The 26,228-nt window shown below is 42.8% G+C and overlaps 1 protein-coding gene and 1 pseudogene across 6 annotated transcripts; both read right to left on the bottom strand.

Annotated features, from left to right (window-relative positions):
* Positions 1-1,945: 1,945 nt before the first annotated feature.
* Positions 1,946-21,111, bottom strand: ppp6r2b (protein phosphatase 6, regulatory subunit 2b). Of its 5 annotated transcripts, XM_080438445.1 has the most exons (27): positions 20,938-21,111; positions 18,646-18,835; positions 17,647-17,791; positions 17,198-17,296; positions 16,757-16,943; positions 16,113-16,250; positions 15,748-15,813; positions 15,424-15,536; positions 15,214-15,327; positions 14,938-15,058; positions 12,998-13,159; positions 12,466-12,687; positions 12,221-12,285; positions 12,016-12,131; positions 11,653-11,738; positions 9,838-9,915; positions 9,023-9,120; positions 8,876-8,933; positions 8,445-8,566; positions 8,140-8,315; positions 6,889-7,045; positions 5,784-5,869; positions 5,457-5,667; positions 5,101-5,124; positions 4,592-4,738; positions 4,347-4,390; positions 1,946-3,948 (listed from the first exon to the last, which is right to left on the bottom strand). In XM_080438445.1, exons 3-26 carry the CDS (start codon positions 17,772-17,774, stop codon positions 4,354-4,356), a joined length of 2,811 nt encoding a protein of 936 aa, XP_080294571.1. In that variant the 5' UTR covers positions 17,775-17,791; positions 18,646-18,835; positions 20,938-21,111; the 3' UTR covers positions 1,946-3,948; positions 4,347-4,353. The 5 variants fall into 5 exon arrangements, with proteins under 5 accessions (XP_080294571.1, XP_080294572.1, XP_080294574.1 ...); XM_080438446.1 differs by having other exon boundaries at positions 1,946-4,390; positions 5,790-5,869; XM_080438448.1 differs by having other exon boundaries at positions 1,946-4,390; positions 5,790-5,869; positions 6,925-7,045.
* Positions 21,112-24,232: 3,121 nt separating this feature from the next.
* LOC308092187 (kinesin-like protein KIF2A) lies at positions 24,233-25,617 on the bottom strand (annotated as a pseudogene). The gene has a single exon. The product of its transcript is annotated as a kinesin-like protein KIF2A (transcript).
* Positions 25,618-26,228: the final 611 nt, after the last annotated feature.

Below are 26,228 nucleotides of genomic sequence, written 5' to 3'. Positions count from 1 at the left end.
ATAAGGAGAAAAAGAAAGTAATATGGACTTTTCAATCTTAACTATAAGAGCTACAGTCTGTAAAATGCTCTGGTGGGTTCTATTGTCAAATAGAACGTCTTTCTCCGAAACCTCCCGTCCTCTCCTCCCCTAACTCCACCTCCACTGGGTAGTGGAAAACGGCATTAGATGTGAGGGAAAACCCACTTAAGTTGCATAAGTTAAAGGAATACACCACTGTCATATTTGTGAATGTTCAGGATTCTGTATTTCTACTTTGTGTATAATATATCTGAGATTCTGTACATACCTGCTGCACTTCTGACAGTAACCTGTTCTCTCCATCTTTATCATGTAATATTTTGCATCCACTTGTGCACTGCTGCCTGTTGCGCAAACTTTAAGTATATATCTTCATCCATTTTATTTGTTATGTTGCACAATAGACTGTGTAGCACTGATACAGTAATGTGTCTATCTGACTGTAGTTATATGCTCACATATCTTATGTATATTTTATATTTTTATATTGATATTTGATATGTTGCACTATAGACTGCGGAACACTGTCCTGTCCAACATTTTATGTAACTGACTGCATGCATAATGATATTTGTTGATATTTGATACGTTGCACGATTGACTGCTGCCACACTTTATGTACTGTATATCTGACTGTAGATAATAGATACAGTATATCCTCACACATGTTATGTATTTGTTTTTATTTTTCCCGTTTTTCTTTAGCAAAATAGACAGCAGAACCCTGTATTTTGATCATGTGTATATATCACGGTACCATCCTTGCGCCTTGTACAGTATATATATTTTTTTTTTACTATTATTCTTAATTTAATGTAACTGCAAGCTTACTTCCGAATCGGACTCCCGACATCATGTCTTGCGTGTCTCCCCATTCTGTCTGCTCTCAGCTTCCTGTCTCTCTACACTCTTCTACATGATTCTGAATAAAGCTGAAGTTGAAGTTGAATGAAGATATTCAATTATGGGGAGGAGCAGAATTCAAGTCAGAATTTGTCACACATTTTGACTTGTCTTAAAATACCCCAATTCAAAGGCCTGGTTCTCAAACAGTTCTTGAGGCCACTGTCCTTATTGCAGCGGGCTGGAGTTTTTGATACAATCACACTTAATCACACAATCTGTGATTTGTATCTATGATACACAGAGCGTTAACAGACCTAGGATTCCGTTTTGATCATTAATCCGACTGATAAAGACATGGAGATGAGCTTGAAAAACAGTGGTGTATTCCTTTACAACCAGATCAGTTATAATTCTCACCCAGCCTTGTGGACATGGGTGAAGGGAAGGAGGCTACCTCACAGACATACAGTACTGCAAGATCCAGCTATAGACTGGTGGGAAGACACTTTGGCAAAAGAGACCATTTTTTGGGGAGAAAAAAAAATCATAAAAAGTCACGCATTCAAGTCAAACATTTCTGCCTCTCTGCAATACATAACCGTCCCTGAACACAAACCAAAAAGTGCTTTCTCGAAAGTGCTATTGAGAATTAAAAACAAAACGAGCTAAGTCAATCATTTTTCATATAGGCATATGCGCTGAAACTCAACTCCTGCCCTGAGAAAGAGAGAGACGAGAAGAAAGATCCAATAAAGCATGGCACACAGTAAATAAAATAAATTATATGAACGCCTTAAAGCTACGCACTATGTCACTTTCCTCTTCTACCCCGGATTTGAACCCGATTTCCTGCGCAAGTGCTGAAATTTCTACCATTGAGCTAATAGAGCCTGCCTGCTTGCTCAGGGGATACATTGAATCTTGACCTTCAGGTCAAACTTTGTGTCAGATCCTGTGTCTAGGTGAGACATGACCTTTGACACGATCTAAACGTCTCAATAGAAGAGCAGGGAGACAAAATACAACCCCCCCCCAATTGTATAAGTTATATCATATCGTATTAACATACTCTACCATACAGATTGGACACAATTATATTTTATTCATGAAATAAAAAGTTACATAGTGCCCGCTTTAAGGGTGAGTTATACTTTGCTGCGTGCCGGAGTTGTGCACTGAAAATAGCAGATCTACAAGCTCACAGTGCGCCGCGCTGCGACACGTATTGAGCTTATAGATCTGCCATTTTCAATGCGTGACAAAAGTGAGCGACCAAGTATAACTCAGACAACACTCTAAATCAGTGGTTCTCAACCTTTTCTGGATCAGGGCCCACTTGAAAATCGGTTGCCGTGTTCTGTGGTCAGATGGGTGGGCCGTGTTCTGTGGTCAGATGGGTGGGCCGTGTTCTGTGGTCAGATGGGTGGGCCGTGTTCTGTGGTCAGATGGGTGGGCCGTGCTCTGTGGTCAGATGGGTGGGCCGTGCTCTGTGGTCAGATGGGTGGGCCGTGTTCTGTAGTCAGATGGGTGGGCCGCGTGCCTTTTCAAAGCATGTTAAGATCAATCAGTCGATTGTGTTCCGGCTTTGACCAATGGAACTAACGTAGTACACTTTAAGTTCTTATTTAGCACTATCGCAATGAAAACTAATTTGGATATCATGACATTTTGCTTTTACATCATTGTTTTTTAACGTAATGTTATATCAATACAAAAACAAAATGGACAATTATTTGGGGGCCCACTAAGCAATACCCTCATGGCCCACCAGTTGGGCCCCGGCCCACAGGTTGAGAACCACTTACTCTAAATGCACACACAGGCGCACACACGCCCCCAAACACAAACCCGCACGCAGGAAGCATGGAGCAGAGGAAACAGGAACTGATGCTGGGGTATTCAAACCAAAACACAGACATCATTATTGCCTCATTTCAACAGTAAACAACACACACACACATACTGTACATTAACACACGTTGCCACCCGCAGAACAACCGCTTTGCCATACGTCTAGATTTGTTCCAAAAATAGATAGAATGTTTATATATATACTGTTTACATTTATATTACGTTAACATAGTACCAAGAAGAAAAAGCCACAACCTAATACAGATTCAAATGTCACAATATTACATTTAAACAGCTCTGTGGGTGATATGATCTGGTATGCGCACGTCATTGTATAGGAGTTCTATGTTGTTCTTAATGTGTTCATGTGCGTGTGTGTGTGTGTGTGTGTGTGTGTGTGTGTGTGTGTGTGTGGTTATGTGTACATGTGTGCACTGTGCATGCACGTACGTGTGCGTGTATGGACATGGTTGTGTGTACACACGTGTGTATTGAGCGTGTGCATGTGTGTGAGTGTGTGTGTGTGTTACACAGGTGTGCTTTGCTTTCTTTATATCCACATATATCCTCTCTTTTGACCTGAGAAAACACTCTGCACCTCAGACAGAGCTCAGACACACATGCACACAGGCACACGTGTCTACACATACTACATGACAACAGCGCACACACTTCTAAACTACCTGAAGTTCATCGAGGCTGGAGGGGGAAGTGACTGATGGTGCAGGGTATGAGTCGAGAGACAGCATGATAAGCCCAGGGTGAGTTCATAATTCAAATCTAAAACCTACGTGTGCTCCGAAAGTCCGATAAAATAGACCGCTTCTGCTTCCACTGCTGGATCAAAGGCTAAACATTTGAGGAGGATTTACAAATGGTTCTCATACTGTAGCACATGTATATGCCAAAGGGAGCTATGAAAAATGTCTCAAATTACTATCAATTCAAATGTTTACTCTACGAAACCCGCAGGCCAGCGTACTAGGGAGAGAGAAATTCCATGCCTGACATGGAAGCTCGTAAACTTAGCCACGTCGTACAGCTTGCCATCTGCTGCTGTAAACAGTCAAATTCTCTGTTGGAAAAGTACCTCAGGGGTGCATTCTGGACGCACCGACAGGCTGACATACTAGTGTCCGGAATTCACAAATGTTTCCAGTTGTGGACCGGAGTGGTGCTCTGGGAACTGAAGTTTACCAATGTCCCCCGCTGTGTCATCTCCCCTCATCACTACAAATATGAAAGTGAATTTTGTTAAGTTCCATGAAAAAAGGTGAACAATGTTAATAGTAATATGTACCATAATTTGGCTTTGAGGGTCTTTTGGGCAATACTGCTTTTTGTTTTAAAAAAGGTGCCCACTGCTCTCTTCTACACTGACCTATAGTGATTATGTCACTGAGGCATGGGTGACATGGGTGCAAAAAAGCAGCAACACATCACATTGTGTATTCAAAATGTATGTTGTTGAGGGCTTTTTCCTCTCCAGTTTGTCTGTAACTTCCCATTCCCCTGTATCTCTGTGAATGCAGACAAAAGGTGTGGGAGGACTGCTAACAGGAAGAGAAGGCGGTAATGCGGTGTGTGTTGAATGAAGACAAGGGTAAGTTAAGTGCATGTCTCTGTACCCCAGCATTAGACCGGTCCGTTAGCAGAGGGTGGTGGTGTCTCTCTGCAAGGAAATGGAATGGAAAATTATTAGATTTTCAATTCATGAATCAATTCATGAATGTACACACATGCACAGTCATACACACGCCCATGAACACACACACACACACACACACACACACACACACACACACACACACACACACACACACACACACACACACACACACACACACACACACACACACACACACACACTTACTGTGTGACTGCAGCCGACTGACCAGTCGGTGTGGTGGTGGTTTTGCTGGGGAGTCCTCCAGTCGTCTTTCCCTTCTCACTCTCTGTCTCGCTACTTTTGCCTTTGTCTTTGGCAGAGAGTCCAGCTGGTAGCACCTTGTCTGCGTCACTGCAAGGAGACAGTATTATAAAAACTAGAATGCGGAAAACCCTTCAGAATGTTGCCAATCCGAACACAGGCCATGGTGAGCAGGCCATGGTGAGCAAACTGCATGTGTTAAGTTGATGACAGCTGGATCTCAACTAAGACCACACCTTAACCATACACATGGTTAGCATGCCATGCACACACTCCCACTCACATATGCGCACACACTCCCACTCACAGCTGTCATAGCTCCACGCCGGAGCGAGCGTACTAACACACACACGCACGCAGAAATATTAATGGCTGATCACTGCATGTATCAAGTGTTAGACCCCAAGACTTCCTGAAAGCATTCCACACTCCAGAGCTGGAGCTCTACATACCCTCTGACTGCAGGTGTGAATACTCTGGAGTCAAGGGGGGAGCAGAACGGTATGGAGGAAAACAGGAAAGGAAGAGGAGGGAAAATAGGAAAGGCGGGATAGCAGAATTGGGCAGTTTGGGGAGAAAAGGAGAGGAAGCCTTAAGATACTCAAGAACTCAGAAACACTTTATTGCCAGTATGTAGGACATACAGGAATTGGTTCTGGTTTGGGTGCCACGTGAAACATGGGACAAAACAAGGTAAAGAGGGGAATTGTTGCAAAAAACAAACAAACAAACAAACAAACAATCACACACAGTTTATCCCCAAAGACAAAGAGAAAACAAATTGGGTGTAATTCCTATGTGGGTATACCTGGTGAACAGCGCTCTCTCGTTTTTGGCGTCCATTGTGAGCCGGATGGTCTCCTTGCCGGCGCCCGTGGTGATGGTCTCTGTGGTGACCATCTCCAGAGAGACAGACTCGGTCTTGTCCTCCTCCTCATCGCTGTCCGAGCCGCCTGAGGAAGAGCTGTCCGAAGCCACTAGGGGAGCTTTCCTTGCCACGCACACGCTCCATACACACGCTGTAGAGAGAGAGAGAGACAGAGGGAGTCCGCATCTTTTCTTGTGAGCAAAAGGAGATGACAGTTATCTAGGGAATGACCTTTGTCTGAGTGTCCCATTTGTAGACTCGACTTACGGTTGGGGTTGGGGTTTGGTTTGGTTCTGTCTGGGCCACTGAGATCTGAGTCCACAGGAGAGCTGCACCTGGGCCCCGTCTCAGAGCTGGGGAACACATGTTGTGACAGTTACTCTATCTGGCGCTGAGTACCACTGGTTTTCATACTAACGGTCTCATTCAGGGGACTCAATTACACCTGAGAAGTCAGATGACCTTCATAAAATATGTGTTAAGAAGCAAATCTAGCAGGAGTCCAGAGTTGGGAATGACATGCTTATGTGGACCTACTTGTTTGATTGATTGAATACTTTATAAGTCAGAAATGTAAACAGCACAAGGTCAGACATTTGGCTAAAAGGATAACACAAAAAAGTCCTGGGGACTTGTTTCCATTGTGGTCCTATAACTGTAACTATAACTGTACATAGACCAGGGATAGCAGAACATTGCAGTTCTTACACTGGCCTCATTTAGAGCTAAGAAATAATTCACTAGGTACAGGCCCCACCTAAAAACGAAAACATTTACCAATAAACAACCGCAAAACTATACTGAAGTATAGTAAAACTATACTGAAGTATAGTTTTGGGGTTGTTTATTGGTAAATGTTTTAGTTTTGGTAACTGTGCTAATGGTTAGGGTGAGTCCAGGGGCATGGTGGTGCAATTTGTGGGATGAAGAAGGCAAGGTGTTGAAGCAGTGATCATTTTGTTTACGCAAATTGTGATTACATGCGTGTTAGAATATAAATACTGTGACTACTAAGTTAAAAAAGATGACACTGAAACTGACAATACATATTTCCACTGACAGATGAAAGTTGCCCAAGTTACTTTTCCCCCCCATGTAGCCTGGGAAGCAGCTGTTGCTCTCTGAGGTAAAAAAGAAAGTGATGACAAATTGTTTGACAAATAACATTGACTGTGTATGGTGAAACAGGACTGTGCATCGCCTCAATATTACACATTCAGCACACATGCACAAAAACAAGCCCTGTTACTAGTTCTGTGATCCATTACAGATTTTGGCGTAATACCAGACCTTCTATCAAATTCAAAATGTTATATAACATTTTCTCAATTTCTTTCTCTTCTACACACAGTGATAATACACTCAGATTTACCAGCAGAAAGGCTGGAAGTCTGTGAACTTGGCCCACCCTTTCTCCTCCGTCTCTGTGGCTGCAGGCTGGGGGGCTACACTGTCCCAGGCTGCAAAGCCCCCTCCTGCTGCAGGGGCCTTGGAGTTCACCTCCCCAAAGTCAGCTACCCAGGCAGAACCTGGGTACATACATGCAGAGCACCACACAAACTATATGAGACACATTGCGGAGAACACTGCAACCAAAATCAAATGACACAACATGATATGGCTGTACACGCACACATACATGCATATATGTTTGGTTGGAGTATGCTGCAGCCTATTAACTCTTTCACTGCCAAGAGTATTTTCATAAAGTACTCCCCCAGTGCCAGAAATTTGCGTTTTTTGTAATTTTGTAATTTTTCATTCAAATAAATTATCTGATTGGGTTTTTAAACCCATAATACAGTTCTACCAGTAGAGAGCAACAAATCGACACATTGATGACCTCGCTGGCTCACTCGCCCCCTCCCAAACAGGCTCACGTCACATCCGGTCATAACCGGATGTTGACATTTTTGACAATCGTTGATCGGGCTAAATTACGATGTGATACACGACTACGATGACTGATCGTCACCCAGACCAAAGAGAGTAGACGTGGACCTCTCCGTTCGTTTTTTATACCGTGTGAAAAACCGTGACTTTCCCTATTCTGGCCGAAAATGACCGCGGGAAAACAATGAGAACCGGAAACGGAATCTGCGTCATGAAACCGGAACCCAATGAGTCTGAAGGAGTCAGGAAGCGAAAGTGATCATGAAAAATAAACAGAATAGCGCGACCACAGTCAAAAGTAAAAACTCGGGATTTCTCGTGCTGGCAGGGAGGGTACTCGGGAAAAACTCTGGATATCTCGGGGCGTGGCACTGAGAGAGTTAACATGCATACATGTTAGTATGCACATGCTCGCATGCTTGCACACACGCACACGCACGCACACGCACACACACACACACACACACACACACACACACACACACACACACACACACACACACACACGCGCGCGCGCGCGATCAATCAATATATTGATATTCAGTGTTTATCGTCTGGCAATATTCATGGTTGGGCGTTTTGTACGTTAATACTTTTTTCTGCATGGCACAGCCAGCTCTAAACCACACCCACCATATAATTGAAGATATATACTCCAGCTTAAGTCCAAACACAAAGGGAGGCACAATCAAAGCATTATAAATGTACACAGGATATAAGTGTGTCTCACTGTCTGAGGCATCGGTCAGACTCTGGCTGGAGAAAGGATCCAGGAACTCTTTGGGCACCTCTTCTTCCTCTGTGTCTGAGCCCATCGCCTTAACAGAGGCTTCTGGGTTTGAGGCCGGTGTTCCATCCTGGGCCTTGTTCGCTGTGTCACTCTGCGATAGCCTTGATCCACCAAACCTTCATGCACAGTAAAAAATTTTTTTGATTATGTCAGGACAGGACAAATGCATACCATGGAAATATACATACACAACACATAACAAAGCACAAATAGTTGAAACAAGATTGCATGTTGGTGTATTTGACCTGTTTCGGGACTTGGTTTGTGTTGCATAGTCGATTTCCTTCTCCTCCCAGATGTCCTCCTCATCATCATCAAAGGGCTGTATCTTCTCTTTAGAGCAGGCCTCAAACACAGCCGTGTTAGCCTGTCCACAACACAGCATAACAGGCATAATATTTTAAATATCAGTCACATGTTAGCAACACTTGAATGGAGACAGTCAAGCAAATACACCCCATTGGAAGGGAAGGGGTGACATGGCAGCAGTATGATTCAGCAAGGTTGGCTGGAGGGATAGCATGTTCCTCCGCACACGCTATGCCCTCCCGGTGAAAATCGCAGGTGACAAGTGTGTATTGGAGGAGAGACGTGGTTGTATACACCCACCCCAAGACCAACAAGTGATACAATTCACATTGGAAGGAAAGCAATGAAGGTTATTGGCCGTACTCACGCTGTCCTGGCCAGCGTCAATGCTGATATTGATCTCTGCAATCCGGTCAAATGTTGCACTGCAACAAGAGTTAAAATTTGCTCTGTTAGTACACATGCACATTGCACAATAGCACCACACTGACATTGTACTTTGTTATCACTTTACCCGATGCTGTCATCGTGTTCTGTAAACTCCTCGTCATTGAAACCAAACTGGTCCACAAAGTTTGCCGTCATCTGCTGGATCTGGTAGTCAGAGAAGACCTAGAGCAATCCGCACACTCAAATTAGGTTATAATAAAAAAAATACGGATAATTTTTTATGCCATTAATGATTTGTCGGGATAACATGTTAAAGAATGACAGGAAGGGGCGCCCGCTGGCCTAGTGGTCCGGGCCCGACGACCTTTGCTGTGTGTCACCCCCCATCTCTCTCCCCATTTCCTGTCAGCCAACTGTCCTGTCAAATAAAGGCATAAAAGCCCCAAAAAATATCAAAAAAATAATAATAATGACAGGAAGGCAAAGGCAGAGAGGTGACACAGGGCTGTGTTTGGGACAATGTGTGCAGTTAACCGCTGAACTGCCGGGACATGTTTCTTTTTGACCGCGTTAAGAAAGAGTCAGGAACTGATCCAAGCGTATGTGATCCATGTGATCGACACATTAACTACCGTAAATTTCGGACTATAAGCCGCGACTTTTTTCCCATTTTTCGACCCTGCGGCTTGTATAACGGTGCGGCTTATCTATGGATTTTACAGCTAACGGCCACTAGGGGACCTCCTAAATCTATGGATTTTACACCCGCGGCTTATAGTCCAGTGCGGCTTATATATGTACAAATCATTCAATTTAGCTGCTGCGGCTTATATTCAGGTGCGGCTTATAGTGCGAAAATTACGGTAGTTGAACCACCAGAGCATCCCAAGTTGTCAGTATTTAAGATGGGAGCTGTCAACAGTTTGTGTGTTTGTGTACCTGCTGCAGTGTCAGTTCTTTGGGGAATGGACTCTCCATGTCATCATCAGATGAGTGGCGCAGGCCACGGGTGCCGAGCTGGAACAGGGAAACAAAGATTTTACTTAAACACTCAAATATCTATTAACAGAAAATAGATACCAATTTAAATATGAATACAGAAGATAATAAACTGTATTCCGTTAAAGGGACATACAAGTATTTTGCCATGTTTAGCCTTACTATTACTGCTACGGAACTGCTGCTGACCAAACCACGGAATACTTTGGTCAACAGCAGTTCATTTCAGTACAGTATGAAAATCAACTTGCAGAAAATAAAGGGATATTTCACTTTCAAAAAAACTTTTGGTAATTTCATTGTTTTTTCGATTACTTTTTTCATTTATTTTATTTTATTTTTTTAATGTATTTAATTTTTTTCATTTTCCCAAAAAAATATTAAAAATAAATGAAAAAAGTAATCGAAAAAACACGGCCCCTCGCGTATTAGGAGGGCAGGGTGAGTCACCAGAACCAAGGACGGGTGTTTTTGACGAATCTAACGGGTTAAAAATGGAGTTTGAAGTTATAATGGGTTTGTATAGGAAGGGGGCGTGTCTGATAAAATGAATATCAAATATCTAAATACTGAATCAAGCAACTTGAAAACGGTCTGGGGGGCTCACAAAAGCCTGAGTAGACGATAAAATGACCAAAAGTTTTTTTGAAAGTGAAATATCCCTTTAAAGTTGTACAATGCAGATTCACAAATAACGATTTTTAGCAACCTCTGCTGGTCACTACCGTCACTGCATACAATTTCCGTAGTCCTCGATTACCCAGAATTCCATTTGTTTTCACCGGAAGCCGGAAGCGTTTCAAAAAGCGATCTTTTAATTGTTTTATACTATCTGCGGATCGTTTCTCTTAGCCAGTGGAGCATTAGTTACCATGAGCTGTGCTTTCTTTTTCTGTTCTTTTTCGATCTTCCAATCCTACATTCTCTTAAAATCAGCGTGAGGTTCCTTTTTGTTATTAGCGCGGTAGTTCCTGGCCAAACAGGAAACCGTTGCGGTAGTTCCTGGCCAAACAGGAAACCAGTGCATTTCCGCCTCCGTTTTCCGGCCAGATGACGTCATTTTCCCGGGAAAGTCCCCCCCGACAGCGTTCAATAGAAAATATATAAATAAAAGGCTTCCGGGGGTGAAATTCATGGAGTGGGTGTTGTGAAACTTTTGCCACTCACAAAAGATATACAATTTAATTTAGTTTTACTTTAGTTTTGTTGAAAACGTTACCTAGTATTACTTTAATAGGTAATCCAGCATGCTAAATATAATTGCGGCTATTTGCATTATTCTTCTACACTATACTCCCTGGAGAAAAGATTGATTTACGACAAATACAATGTTCGGACAATATTGACACCATTTTTCAGGTACATTGAGTAAAATTTGTATAACTTATTTATTTATGATATGGCTAAAGCTGTAAATAGATAAATAAACTGTTTCTCCTGAAGATCGCCTATTTGGAAACCTCTTGTGAATGGTGGTTACATCAAGTGTGTATAGATTACAGTTCTATTCCAAACAAAGCATGCAGTTTTGACTGCTTCACCTAAACAAGTGCTACAAAAATTACAGTGAGAAAAAGTTATTTTTAATATGATGATCATAAGGATCAACACTTTAAGCGTAGTTTATAAAAAGTGAGTTTTCTTTGTCTTAAAAGACAAAATAGGGAATCCTATGCTAATAGTATTTCAGATATACCGTATATTTATATTGATAGATCAAAAGATATAAATGTGTGTTTGTGTGAAAATGTATACCAGGTCTATAGTGTTTTTCCTGTTGGTTTCTGAAAGGGTCTGGTCCACAAAGCTCTCCCAGCGCCCTCTACAGTCGCCTGGCAGCGCTGCAACCACACAACACACAAAATGGTATCAGAACACACACACACACACACACACACACACACACACACACACACACACACACACACACACACAAACACACACACACACACACCCCCACACACACACACACACACACACACACACACACACACACACACACACACACACACACACACACACACACACACACACACACACACACACACACACTCACACACACACACACACACACACACACACACACACACACACACACACACACACACACACACACACCTGTGATGAGGCTACTAATCTGGGTGTGAACGGGGCCTTTATCCAGGTTGTGTACCACCGTGTTGGCGATCCTGGTCAGGTGTCCCATGTATCCTCTCCTCATCCCGCCCCCTGTCCTGAACACAGCCACACCAGCACGTTCACATGCAAAGTACACACATTGCCTAGAGAATGTTAGAAAACACAACCACACAAGCTCACTCACTGCATCACATCATTCTCCTCCCAGGCAGTCAGAATCCTCTGGACAAGTTGGCAGCGTTCAAACAGCTGTGAGAGAGAGAGCGAGAGAGAGAGAGAGAGAGCGAGAGAGAGAGAGACACACAACATGCACATTAGACACACTGTAGTGTAGACTGCAGTGTTGTTGCTTTGTGTGGAATTTTACTCACTTCACAATTTCAACTCATCTTATACAACTGGCTGAACGGTAACACCTACAGTACTTACGTGAGAAACCATGGCGTTGTGTGCAGAGTTTTCAGGGAGAGCTGGGGTGTCTGCAGTCGGAGGCTCTTGCTGGACAACATCCTGAGGAGCACTGGACTGGTCCTGGGATCCCAGCACAGGCTGAGCTCTCATTTCGTGGGCAGCAGGCCTAAGGATGGCAGCGACGCACAACTCCACTTGGAGGTGCAGGAAGTTATTCCAAGTGTACTTAAAGAACAAGTCCTGGGGGAGAATGTGTACATTTCACAAGCTCAACATTCTGTAGTTTTTTTCTTTATAGAATTTCAGTTGTACAGTGATAAGAAACAAGAAGGACAAGTGCCACAGAGCCCCAAAGCGGTACTCGAACCCAGCATGTCACATGTGTTATACTACTGGTCGAGTCTGATCTTCTTTGAAACATTTCTATAGGACTTAATATTGTTTTATTGTACTTTCTATTAACTCTTTCATGTTATTGTGTAAACTTAACACTTAAGTTGTCATTATAAATGTGTTATTATCAGTTGTGACTGTATGTTGCCGGTCTCACCAGCAACAGGTCCATAGTATTGAGTTGGCAGAGCTCGTGTGCTACGGCGGCATGGCTGGAAGAGCTGGTGTACAACAGAGAGGCCACCAGTCGGGCGACGTGGAGACGCGTGTTACCCAGTGGTTCCTCTAGCACGCCCAGCGACGTCAGCATGGGCCTTTGCTACACACAAGAAACATACACGACACAATAGCTTTTACAAAATGCGTGTTATTGAGTGCCAATTGTCAAAGGTAGTGATTTCCAACCTGGTCCTGCGTGTCCCCCAGTACTGCTGGGTTTTTATCCTACCTGGAAATTAGCTGCATTTCCTAAGGCAAACCAAGCCTGACCAGTCCCTGATTGGACAGCTACATATAGTACAATGACAAGGACACCAAGCTAGTGCTGTTTGTTTTCTGGTAGGATAGAAAACCAACAGCAGTTCCCGACCCAGGTAAAGAGCACCAAATGCTGCTCTAGAACTTTTGTGGGGGAAAAAATTACTGATTCAGAACTAGAAATACGCCATGACAAATCTATAAAAAACATGGCTAGAACAATGGGCCTCATTCACTAAGCTTGTTTACACACATATTTTGTACTTATCGGCATTTAGGCACTTTTCCACGCTAAGAGTCTGATTCATCCAAACAAATTTGACCGTGAATTGTGACGGACAACCACTCTTTCTCATGTCTGCTTGGAGGCAGACTTACATGGGACCAAATCTTGCGTATATGTCATTAGAATGACATTCTTCATGCAAAATCAATAACAATAGTGCGAAACATCAAATAAAATATTCATGTGCCCAACATTTGTCAACACATTTACTGTAAAAGACAAGAAACTTTTTGAAACAATCTATTGCTTGGATGTAGACTATATTATATATATGATACAAATTGAAACCAATTTTTATGTATTCATCAGTTGCATTTAGAGCTGAATTGTTAGGTCCCTCTGCGTGTTTGGCAGTGTCGGCCGACTCGGACACAGTTTCACTAAATAATAAAAATCATTGCCTTAATGCCTTAATGTCGCAGGAGGCAACAGACGCGCCTCCAATGTCGCGGTATTAATTTATAATATATTGATCACACAATAATAGCCTAATAGCCGAAATCTAGCTGTGTCCAGAACAGATCATTCCCCATTCCGACGTAAGTTTATCCAAAAGATGAATTTCCCCTCAGTAATCAATGAAGCTCTGGTCCATAGTCTATCGGATTGCAGCGTTCCAGTATGCCCTGAACTCCAGCATCATCTTTCTTTTTACCTCAGTAAAGGTGAGCAATGTTCAGTAGAAAAGGCTTAAATAATATCCTATCCTTTATCAGCCTATTATTTGGTTGTGGGGTTAAACTTTGTAAACTTCTTATTCTCATTACAAATGAGAGCATTACTTTATTAACGTTCAGCTGATCCATCGTGCAATCGAGGGACTCGCTTCCAGACAGAAAAGATGTAGGCTACAAGTTGTAAAGGTGGTGTGACGGCGTGTTCTTTTTGACAAGAGACGAAGTTGAATTTCTTCAGCACGGTGAAGTTGGTTTCACGTTGGATGAAGTCAGCTTGAAGTTGGATACTTTATTTATGGAATTAAATGGGGCGTGGAGCAATGCAAATGATCTACTCGTGAACACGCTTCTCAAATACGGACAGCTGAGATTCATCATGCCATACACTTGCGATACACACATATCAGGGCTCTACACCCCCTCTCGTGAATCGCGCGTCAATTTGTGCTTAGAGAAAATAAACACCCCTTTAGTCACTTTATTTACACACTATTTACGAACAGCTTAGCGAATGAGGCCCAATGTGTTCATTATAATCAATTTGTGAATGTATGGTATGACTGTGGGACATGTTATGAAGGACTTCCTCATCAGGAAAAATGTTGATGCTGCTCTTGAGAAAACTATTATAATGCTCAATCCTTGTTTACTGTTTACCTTGGGTGGCTCCAGCAGCAGTTGGTGGAAATGTTTGAGCTGGGGTTGGATGGCCAGTAGAATGCTGCTATTGACAGTGTAACTTCTCTCGAATCCCTGAGCATCCATCAGGCCTTCAACTCTGTCATACAGAAACACACAAGATCATAAAACCCAGTATCAAGTTGGATGGATTACTCACCACAACTATTTGGCACAATGTCAATGTCAGATACAATGTATCCACATGTACTGTAGCCACCAGCTGAGTATGTCTGTTTTGACACCATCACTCACACAGGCCTCCTGATCTCCAGTAAGGTAAGAAGAACTTGAATGCCATTGATGATACAGCTATCGGTCCTCTTGCCCGAAAACATGTTCTGCAACAACTGCCCCACACACGCCTGTCTGTAGAAACAAATACAATATGTAGTGGATACAACGTCCAGTTAAGTGAGAGTTTGTGCAAGTATACATGTGTACATGTGTGTCTGTGTTACTTACGATTCCAGTACAGAGAGCAACGGGTCGGGTTCTGAGTTCTCTTGGAGCTGATTGGCCTGGTCTCTGCTCAGACGGATGATGTCACATAAAGTCTGGGCTGCGTTGGACTGCCTCTGAAGCACACACACACACACACACACACACACACACACACACACACACACACACACACACACACACACACACACACACACACACACACACACACACACACACACACACACACACACACACACACACACTTAAGCAAACACGCACAAGACAGGTCCAGTCTAGAAAATTGGTCAATTTAAGATTCTGTATGTGCAGATACATATTTTCTACCTCTTCATCTCTCTCAGGGTGAATGAGCTCTATGAGTCTCTGGGCCAGCTTCTCTTCATTCAACCACTGTGGAAAGAGATTCCATATTGTCACATACCTAGCCTTTATTTGCCCTGTCTTAAATGACCATTTCACCCATTTTCAACTATCGTTTAATTGGTCCACACACTAATACTCATTATAAGGTTTGGTCATTTCAAGCAAGATTTCAAACAGTCATGCTGTGTTTTCAACCAACTCCCTCCACTCACTGTTGCTGAAGGCCGGCAAATCATGATGTTGTGCCTGAGGTTGGATAATGAGTTCTTGGGTGATGTATATTTATGACATTAAATAAAGACGTACACATGCATTGAGAGTCTTACATTGAGAGTCTCCAGTCTGAGAGGAACTGGTTCCACACAGCTGATGAGACGCAGCAGCAGATCCATCATGGCTGATGTGTCAATGTGCTTCAGGACCTGGGAAAGAAACCCCTCCTTCCCTCGTAGGAAACTAATCACCTAAGAACCACACCAGAGAGCAGGGAAAACTCCATCACTTAAAGTACAAAGCTCAAAGACCCACTCATACACAATACATAATTCCTGAAGTAAACATCATTCAGAAAGAAAAAACTAAACTAAAACAGAAGCTAGATTTCAAACACACTCACATCTAAGACAGTGTGAATCTCAACTCGACTACTCAAACACTGCCTCGTGTTGAATCAAGATCACTGATGAAGAGCTAATTTGCATTTGCATTCCTTGTACAAAGCTGTGAGACACTAGCTGAACATTCTAAGCGCTGGCCTGTCAGGAGAAAGAGAACTTGGCAGGCACCATAGCTGAGACAAATTCCCAAGAGAAGAATTTTGCATTATGTGAATGTAGGTGAACCTCTCATTGCCAGAAATTAGTCAAAATGCACCACAGTGCTCAAAATACAGCTGCCTTAGCTCAAGTGTATGCACGTAGCTTTACTCTGCATTGAAGTATGCCTTTGTGTGACGTTGTGTGTGTGTTACCTGCTCAGTCTTGCGTGAGATAAGGTTCCCAATTGTCTTGCTGAAGAAAGATGCAAGCAAGGGGTTGAGTGGGGATGGCTGCTCCAGGAAGGCATACAGAGTTTCCAGTAAGGGCTCCTCATTACCTAACTTATCATTGATCATCGCCACATCACACGTCAACAGCTCACAGGCTATGTTTGCATACCTGTGATAAATGAACATACAAGTCCATCAACGCTAAGCTAGGTGAAAAAGACTGATTTCAGCAAACAGATCTATATTTTGACACTGTACAATCAATGCATCATTGAAAGATTTGATTGGCTTGGTCCCTCGGTTATGAGGTGATTTCTACACATCCTCTGTCAATCATTATACAAATAAGCAAAAAGAAGATGCAGGTCAGTGGGTCAGACACATAATGTTTCTAGATGATGTTTTGAAAACAGTGGTACTTACTTGAAGCGTTTTGTCTCCTCATCGCCAGCAGGGGGCTCTGTAGTGATGAGACGGAGCAACTCCTGCATGGAGGAATCCTGAGACAAGAACAGGAGGAGCCTACAAACCATGAAGACAAGTTAAAGGTAGGGTAAGTGATTTCCTTTGGTTAAAATAAGTGTTAAATAGCTCTATATTCTGATAGTACTCAATGCTATAGAGTGTTTGTTCAGTAAAATCAGTCTCCCATGTCTCTCCAGCTCTTTATTAAACAGAAAATGCATTTTCAGTGCTCTCTCCTGATTGGCTTAAATGTTGTCAACTACCTGAAAATGTATTTATATTCTGTTTACTAAAGAGGTGGAGAGACCCCTGTGACCGAACAAATGCTCTGTGGCACAACTGCTATGTACAGTAGTTTTCCATTAGTAACGCCAAAGCCAATAAGCTTAAGCTAATGCCAAACTGACCTGCGGTTCTGGGCCTTGCACTCCTGCAGGACATCCTCTTCATCCATGAGCTCAGCGAGCGTGACATCCTCTTTCTCCAGCAGAGCCTCCAGGTGGGACGACGTGTGCAGATCAAACTTCCAAAACATGGCTTATGTCACTCAAGCTGGAAGCGGAAAGATGGTGATGGTGGTGTTAGTGGTATGATATGATCACTGTTACAATGGGAAGTAAAACATTATTAACAGCAAAGGTAGGCTCACTGAAAGTACAAGTGATCTTGTTTAATATGCACATAAATGTTTTTAAGAGCTGAGAAAGTGCTGTCCATGGGTGCTAGGCTTAGCTTGAGTTATGCTGAGCACCATAATATGGTAATAACAGGATAAAATTTAAGAATGTTCATTCAGAGTTGAATAAACATGTCCTAATCTGTGCCTAATCAAATACATTTTACCTGCTGACTGCATACTCATGCCAAGGTGTACACAGACTAGAGGCAAAGAGCATGTTGAGATGCAATGAGCATATTAAAATAAAATAAAAAAGATGACATGAGGTAGGATTTGCACGATATATTGTTCATCATATCGGTATCGGTCAACGACCGATATTGGGATATTGATATTGGGATCGAACCAATATCAAAATCATGTACTGATATTGTTACGCATGAATTATGTGTGCTCATTGAATGCATTGGTAATATTCCAAAGCATTGACTCTGCTAAGTTGATTGAACTAATTTGTGCTCATCTCCTTCAATAGTGAATGCTGCAGACACTTGGAAATAGAGTGTAGGTGTTCAGTGTCAGGTTATAACAATGCATTTTTTTTTCAAGTCTGCATCTTTCTGCACCCAGAATCATAGTTACTGTACATACAGTATAATAGGTATAAGAAAAACCTACTGGAAACTTGTATTGCAATATCGGTATCTGTATTGATTAATTTGACCATGCAATTAATCGGTTATAGGATATGTCAATATCGTGCATCCCTAGTTCCAAGAATTCTTACTTCTGAATAAGGAGTAAAATCCTCAGTCAGTTGTTGTTGAACAGTCAGACATTTGCCTCTGTGACAATATGTGGCCTGGAAGACGAGGATCAGCACAGAAACTCACCACAATCGTACCACACACAACCACTCCACACAAACTCATACCAAACGCCCTAACTCATTCTCTTTCACACTATGGAGAGAATGCCTTCAAGAGATAAAACAGGAGAGAAGGAGATGAATGTAAAGAGAATCTTTTCCATTAAACTGCGCTGTCATCTTGCAATGTTAATACAGCCACCGGGAGAATCAGTTTAACTACAGTGTTACTGAGGACTTCCAATTTACTCAAAGAGCAGGAAGCGGTGTCTCTAATTCAGTCAGTAACTGTGAGTAGCCTGTGAAATGATCAAGCTTACTCTGTGACTATGTGTGCACTCACAGAAAATACATCACAAAGGCATGGGCTGTCAAAATGAACTACCAGATAATAGATAGATCAGACCATTATTTATCCCGTGGGGGAAATTCAGTTGTTAATGGCAGTTACAGCAGTAAAGAAGGAGATCATATAATGATGATAATAAACTGATAAAAGTCAAACACCATTAAAAGATAGGGATATCCCTGCATATGCAATGTGTGCACTCATGGAGATGAAATGAGCCTGATCGATGAGTTGAACGGGGCAGGGAATCATATGACATAATGGTTACTACACAGACAGTACACTAGAATGATGTCATTTACTGCTAGGCCAACATCAACAACAAAGAGCAATCACATCACACAACATGCTGATGCTGTCAGGACCTGTCCCTGACCACTGCTGCCAGGCAGTGACCTTGACCTCGACAGACCCTAAAAGCAATAAAGGTTTATTACTGTATATGACCATGGCCAAAGTAAAGCGTCAGTCTCAATGGACTTGACCTCACCCTAGCCTCCATTATCTCGTAAAGTAAACCCCATGATCATGATGGGCATGGCTTAAATTGAAGATGCATTTAAACCGTAAAAAGACCTTTAAATTGTAGATAACACCCTGCACAAGAAAGGGTACATTCATAAACATCATCGTCATCGTATCATGTAGGCTACAGTACCCTTATAGGTTTCAAAGACGGGGTAACGTAACGTGAGCTTTTACTTCCCAATAGTAAACGTTATTTGTCTAACATCATTTTACCTATCACCTAGATTGACAGCTAGCTAAACAAACAGGTGCTTTAGCTAAAGGTACGCACTTCAGGGATTTACCTAGCTCTGGTCCAGAGCGTTAGCGAGTTCTCTCTACCGCTCTGCCAGGCGCACTGCTCTGCTCATTGACCGAGACTTCCACTACCGTGCGAGGTCTCCAACTTTAGTAAAAAAATAAACACAACTATTTTGCTATTCACTGAAACAAAGGCAGTTATGTGTTGCTGAAAGTCTATTCTCCAGGGTGGGTAGCCTCTCAAGACCCCACCTTCTCTACATGATACACTGTTTTGGGGCAGAAAATAAAATATGTCCGCCGGATGGAAATAATTTGATTTGCTCCACTGCGCCCTCTACAGAGCTGGTCAATATAAATTACCACTGACTAAATCTGTAGAGGGCGCAGGTGAGTAAACCCCTCTGGAGAACATATTTTATGTTCTGCCCAAAAAAGTGTATTATACAGAGAAGGTGGGGTCCTGAGACGTTTCCCACCGTGGAGAATAGTCTTTCAACAACACAAAACAGCCTTTGTTTCGATGAGAAGCGAAACAGTTTCCTTTATTTTTTACTAAATTGGAGATCTCGCACAGTAGTGGAATTTTCAGTCCATGGGAATAGCCCCGCTCCTAACAGAGCGTTAGAGAGAACTCGCTAACGCTCTGGACCAGAGCTAGTAGACTACCATTTATGTTTCAAAGACGGGATAACGTAACGTGAGCTTACTCCCCAATAGCAAACGTTACGTTTAGTTGTATTTGTCTAACATAAATTTTACCTATCACCTAGATTGACAGCTGGCTAAACAAACAGGTGCTTTAGCTAAAGGTACGCACTTCAGGGATTTACCTCTCATCCACTGCTACATCATGATCAGTTATTATTATGACCAGGCCTCTCTCTCTAATGGGCTAAAAACAACAAATCAGCTGTCTTTGAGTCGTTAAACAAATATCGCAAATTAGCTGATCTGCCAATTCAACACCATCTCAAACAACGTTAGCATTACTTCACATAACGTTACAGCAGATCATCATAAATGGTAATGTCATGTCTCAGTTATTTAGCCTCATGTATTAACTTGCACAGATCGTCCTGATTCAGACCTACCTTTTCTTAGGGCTGGCGGACGTGCTAGCGAGCTGGCTAACGTGTATATACATATGCTAACGGGATTTGTTTAGCTACCAGACGAGTGACTGCACCATCATGTCGTTTATTCTCTCGTCATCCACCACAAGGAACAGCGATTCTTCGGCGCGCTTACTGACAGGTCAACCGGAGGCCCGCTGTTACAACGAAATCGGCGACCTGGCGAATTCGGTGCCCCCCAAGAAGTTACTGTTCTGTTCAGTGGTGGAAAAAGTACTCAAATGTTTTACTTATGTTATATATATTATGTTTTAATGTCAAAGTATCAATACCGCAGTGTAGAAATACTCTGTCACAAGAGTATTGGCATCAAAATGTACTTAAAGGACTAAAAGTAGAAAGTACTCATTATGCAGAGTGTCCCATTTCACAAGTTTTCAAATGGATAAAAATCTTTTGAAAATAGCAGATCAACAAACTTACAATGCGTCGCATCACAAAGCATTGTGAGCTAACTGAGCTTGTCGTAGATCAGCTATTTTCAAATGGCCGAAATGCAGGCTATATATAGGCTGAAGTGGGTAATGTATGTTTTGTAATGATAATCTAAATCTACAAAGTAACTAGTAACTAAAGTTTTCAAATAATTGTAGTGGAGTAAAAGTATAATATTTGCCTCTGAGATGTAGTCATGGAGATGGAGAAAATTGGAAATACTCCAGTTAAGTAAAAAAAATACCTCAAAATTGTACTTAACTACAGTACTTGAGTAAATGTACTTAGTTACTCTCCACCACTGGTAGTAGTAACTACACAGTAGTAGCACTAGATTTGTTGGACGTCTGGTTGTTGCTGTGGCTGTAAAACACAGCGCATTAGCCAACATTGCGAAACAGCGACGCCTGGACTCATACTTCTATAGGCCAACAATTTGGGTGTAACACCAGCTTTAGCTACCGTTTCTCAGCTGCAATGTCATTTACCCTGCAGGCTGAAGCTTGGACAACCATTAAATTGTGTACTTTTGAAGGCAAACCAAAAAAAAACTACCAAATTATTAAATCAAAATGGCAGCTGGGTAAGGAAAAGTTTGGCTGATCGTTGACCAACACGACAGCACACATTTAAACCGATATGTCAGAACTTAAGTGTCCAGCGAAAAGGTAGAGTAGCCTATGTCCCATAGCTGGAGTGATGTGGGTCGCGCTGTGATTGGCTAATGGTGGGGTTGTCAGGTAACAGACACACTAGACTAGTCTGTCTGTTGGTAATTAATCTCTCAAGACCAAACTCTACGCTCAAAACAGATTCAGCAGCCATAGCATTAGTCTGTCTGTTACAGGAAAGGTGGGCAGCACTGGGCACCAAAACATTCTGGCCTGGGCACTAGGGAAATCTGGGCACTAGGAAGAGCGGAGTGTACTTTTGACCTCATTGTTGTGTTGTGTTTGGGGGTTAAAATAACAGTTTAATATCACTTAGGCCTACCAACAACAAAGCATCATGCTAAATAAAATAAAATAAAACACTTGTGGACACAAGTCCTAATTCAGGTGCCCAGTCTTCCTGGTGCGCAGATTTCCCTGGAGCCCACTCTTCTCCACCCCGAAGTGCCAACTCTTACAGGTGCCCACATTTCCCTTAGTGCCCAGTGTTCCCGGTGCCCACCTTTCCTGGTGCCCACTCTTCCCTAGTGCCCAGTCTTCTTGCGATGATGATCTACCACCATTATTTAACATCTCTGGCCCAGTCAATGGTCCCTCCTATATGCTTCAAGAGGTCCACCACTGATTATCCAGGGCCGTGCCCAATAACACCTCTACATCATCAATTACTGTCCGGTAGCACTGACCGCGATCCTCGATGGTAATGTATGCTTTGAGAGGCTACAGTCAAGGAGGAGTACATCTGCTCCTATCTTCCCAGCACTTTGGACCCACTACAGTTTGCCTACCAACAGATCCACCGACTAAGACATCTTCCAGGTTATGGTGTGAAAAAAATGGTGATTCTAAAAATAGTGTGTGTGTGTGTGTGTGTGTGTGTGTGTGTGTGTGTGTGTGTGTGTGTGTGTGTGTGTGTGTGTGTGTGTGTGTGTGGGTGGGTGGGTGGGTGGGTGGGTGGGTGGGTGTGTGTGTGTGTGTGTGTATCTTTGATCAATTAATTATTTTTGTTGCAGTACTATATTTTATGTGTAGCTCATTTTGTGTGACAGTCATACAACAAAGTATACAAATGAGGCATTAATTTATAGGGGGGGGGGTGAAACATGGAGAAACAAGGTTTCTGCTTAACAGCAATGACATACACACACTTCTTGAGTATCTGTAGGCCTACTTTACTTGAGTAGGCCTATTTATATTTTTGGATACTTTCATTTCAAAGACAAATATTGTACTTTTGACTCCAATACAGTACATCATGAACTTGAGCCCTATTTCCAGTAGTAAAAATAGCCGATCTACAAGCTCACAATGTGCCACGATGCAACGCATTGTGATTGTGAGCTGTTGAAATCTTTTTTTTTCTTTCAAAACTGTATACATTTCCGCACAGCAATGCATTGATATTAAAACGAAATACGAAACTTTGTAATTTATACTTTTGAATACTTAGTATTTTTTTAAAGCATGTACTTTTAAATACTTTTTTTTTTAAGCAAGTACTTTCACTTGTAGTTGAATAATATTTGACCAGGAATATCTATTTGACTCAAGTAGCCTACTGGTGTTGAGTACTTTGTCCTCCACTGCATGTATTGAAGGAGACACGTGCTCATCTACACCCTCCCCAATAAGGAACCAACCAGTAGGGATCAGCAGTGACAAGGGTCAAGGGATTACAGTGCAATGGGAATTGGCAGACCAATTTGTGACAAGGGATTACAGTACAATGGGAATTGGCAGACCAACTTAAATTGGGAGAAAAAGGCGGTAACGTTCAAAATAATTGGAAAACTTAAGTCCACTTCTCCAGGTGTAGTTGCAGGTCAGTGATGGCTGCCATACCGGCTGTGGCGTATACTGATATGCTCCTTGTGATTCTGCTCCATACACAACCACATCTGTCATGTCTAGCAGCCTGAGTTGAGTGCCTTCCACGAATACAAGAATGGTCGCCCCTAAAACACGCTCGCCCCGGGTCAAATCCGGCGACGTCGGAATGGTCGGACCCACGTATGTCTGGCCACCAAAGTCCACTCGCCCCAATCAAATCCGGCAAGCTCTCTGTCCAACAGCAGGTGTCTCCGATATCGCAATATGGTCATGTATCCACACTCACCCTCTCAGCACTCAGCCTATAGAGATAGAACCTATTCCTTCATCTTCATCTGAGACACCACCTCATGGAAGGTAAACAGCTGAGGAGACACTTCCTCCTCAATATGCTCACAGAGCAGTTTGAGGTCATCTCTCTGTGGCAAGCTACCTAGACAGTTCTCATCAGAAAGCTCTTTCTGTTTGTTTGCCTGCGTGCATGTTGGGTCATACCACTTCCATGACCTGGTTGGGGGCCAATTGTCAGTTCTTTCACTCTGTTAGCATAGTGTAGTGTGTTGAGGGAATTTTCACATGACATCATACCAGGAGATATGGTTGCAATCATGCACGTACGGGAGTTCTTCCCAATGAAGGAGTCTCTGAGGACCTGAGTGAGCTTGCTAGCCCTAAAGGGAGTGTGAGTCTTGTTGTGTCCCATTGCCCTGATGCACTCCTTTAGTGCCAGCAGACTCCTGTTAATCTCTGCTCCCTCTAAAAGAGTCTGGCGGTCCGCGCTGGACGTGTCAGCTCCTCTCTCACTCCCAGCCAGGTCAATGAGTGAGAACTTCCCATACATCTTCTCGTTCCTCCGTAGAATGATCTGGAACACAGTGTGGCCCCTAGAAGAGTAAGCGTTGGCCGACGTCTGACCCGATGTTCTCCAGCTGTTTCCCACTTCTATGAGTTTGAGAACATCCTCTGTACATCGGATGTCTTTCTCCTGTAGTCCTACGACCTGAACCTGCTGTTTACCATCCTCCAACAACCTCAACTTAGCTTTACCATTTAGCAGGTCAAACACCTTCCCACTGTAGATTTCAAAGAAGGCTGCACACGCTTGTAGCTCTAACCTCTTATACTTGGGTTTATCCAACATGAGGAATACATCCCGAGCAGTTAATGCATAGATTCCTTTGGAACAATCTTGATTCTTTCCAGAAAAATCTCCACCCATTGTGTGTGTTTTTCCACTTCCTGTCTGTCCATAGGCAAAGCAGGTAGCCATGCCCCTCTCAAATATGGTCTCCACCAGAGGCCTGGCTGTGAACCTGTACACCACCTCATTGGTTGTGGAGTCGTTGAAGACATGGTCAAAGCGGAAGCTCTGGTTCTCCAGGTAGCGGGTCAAGTCCACCTTCTGTTTGGGTTTGTGAACCATCACCATGTCTTTACTGGGAATGGTGATCACATCCAGGTTCTTCATGGTCAGTTCCTTCTTGTTCAGTGGACGCTTCCTCACACAAACACATATTCTGCGGTCTTTTCTGTGATCTACTTTAATAAGTGGTCTGTAGTCTAGAAGACTGGCTCGGAGATCCCTGATCATGATCTCACAGTTACGAATGGGGTTGTCTACCTCTGGTGTTCTCTTCTCTCTCTGCTCCTGCAGCTGTAGTCGATATCTTGCTCTCTTCTGGACTTTGTCCATGTCCTTCATGACGGCGCAATTGTATGACAGTTCTTTACACTTTATGTCTCTCTCCCCCTCTTCGCCTCCTGTATATTTTCACCTCTCTTTCAATATCTATCAATGTCTCGCTCTCGTATACCAGAGGTTTGGTCTGACGTCACAACACAAACCGTTACATGCATGCCTAACAACACGGATTTCCACAGGTGCCTTTGCACTTCGTCAATTTGCCATTGTATGCTTGGATGGACATTCTTGTCTGCACACTTTTCTCTCTTAAAGCTTCACTTTGTAACGTTTACAGTGAATAAAATGTTATTTTCTCAAATCTGTATGGTAGCTAGAGTATGATAATACAGTACCACTACTGTGTTTGTATTTGGTCTCCCTGCTCTTCTATTGAGAAATCCTGTGGTCTGGTGGGACCACTACTGGTTAACAAGTGGTACTGCCTGAAGTTCAAAATCCAGTGTCTCCCCTGAGCAAGGAGGCATGCTCAATAGATGATCAGTGGTAAACATTTCAGTACTTACGTGGGGCACCAGGGTTCAAATCCCTAGCTAAATGTATCGGCATATTGGCCGCCTGGTGAATTAGTAAGTATGGTAAAAAGTATGCCCTTATTCCATGCTGCTGTG

This window comes from Gymnoscopelus braueri (genome assembly GCF_963280865.1).
Source record: "Gymnoscopelus braueri genome assembly, chromosome: 9".
In the NCBI taxonomy this organism is placed as follows: Eukaryota; Metazoa; Chordata; class Actinopteri; order Myctophiformes; family Myctophidae; genus Gymnoscopelus; species Gymnoscopelus braueri.
Note: the sequence above shows the minus strand (reverse complement) of the source record. Positions and strands in the feature narration are given on the sequence as shown.

Bases quoted from the DNA above. Each gene is read 5' to 3' on its own strand.
- ppp6r2b (XM_080438445.1), bottom strand. From the start codon at position 17,774: ATGTTTTGGAAGTTTGATCTGCACACGTCGTCCCACCTGGAGGCTCTG. The intron at 12,688-12,997 runs GTGAGACCGGCA...ATTCTCCCCCAG, and splicing joins ATACTATGGACCTGTTGCTG to GACTTGTTCTTTAAGTACAC. The intron at 5,125-5,456 runs GTATACCCACAT...CCTTGACTCCAG, and splicing joins GAGAGAGCGCTGTTCACCAG to AGTATTCACACCTGCAGTCA.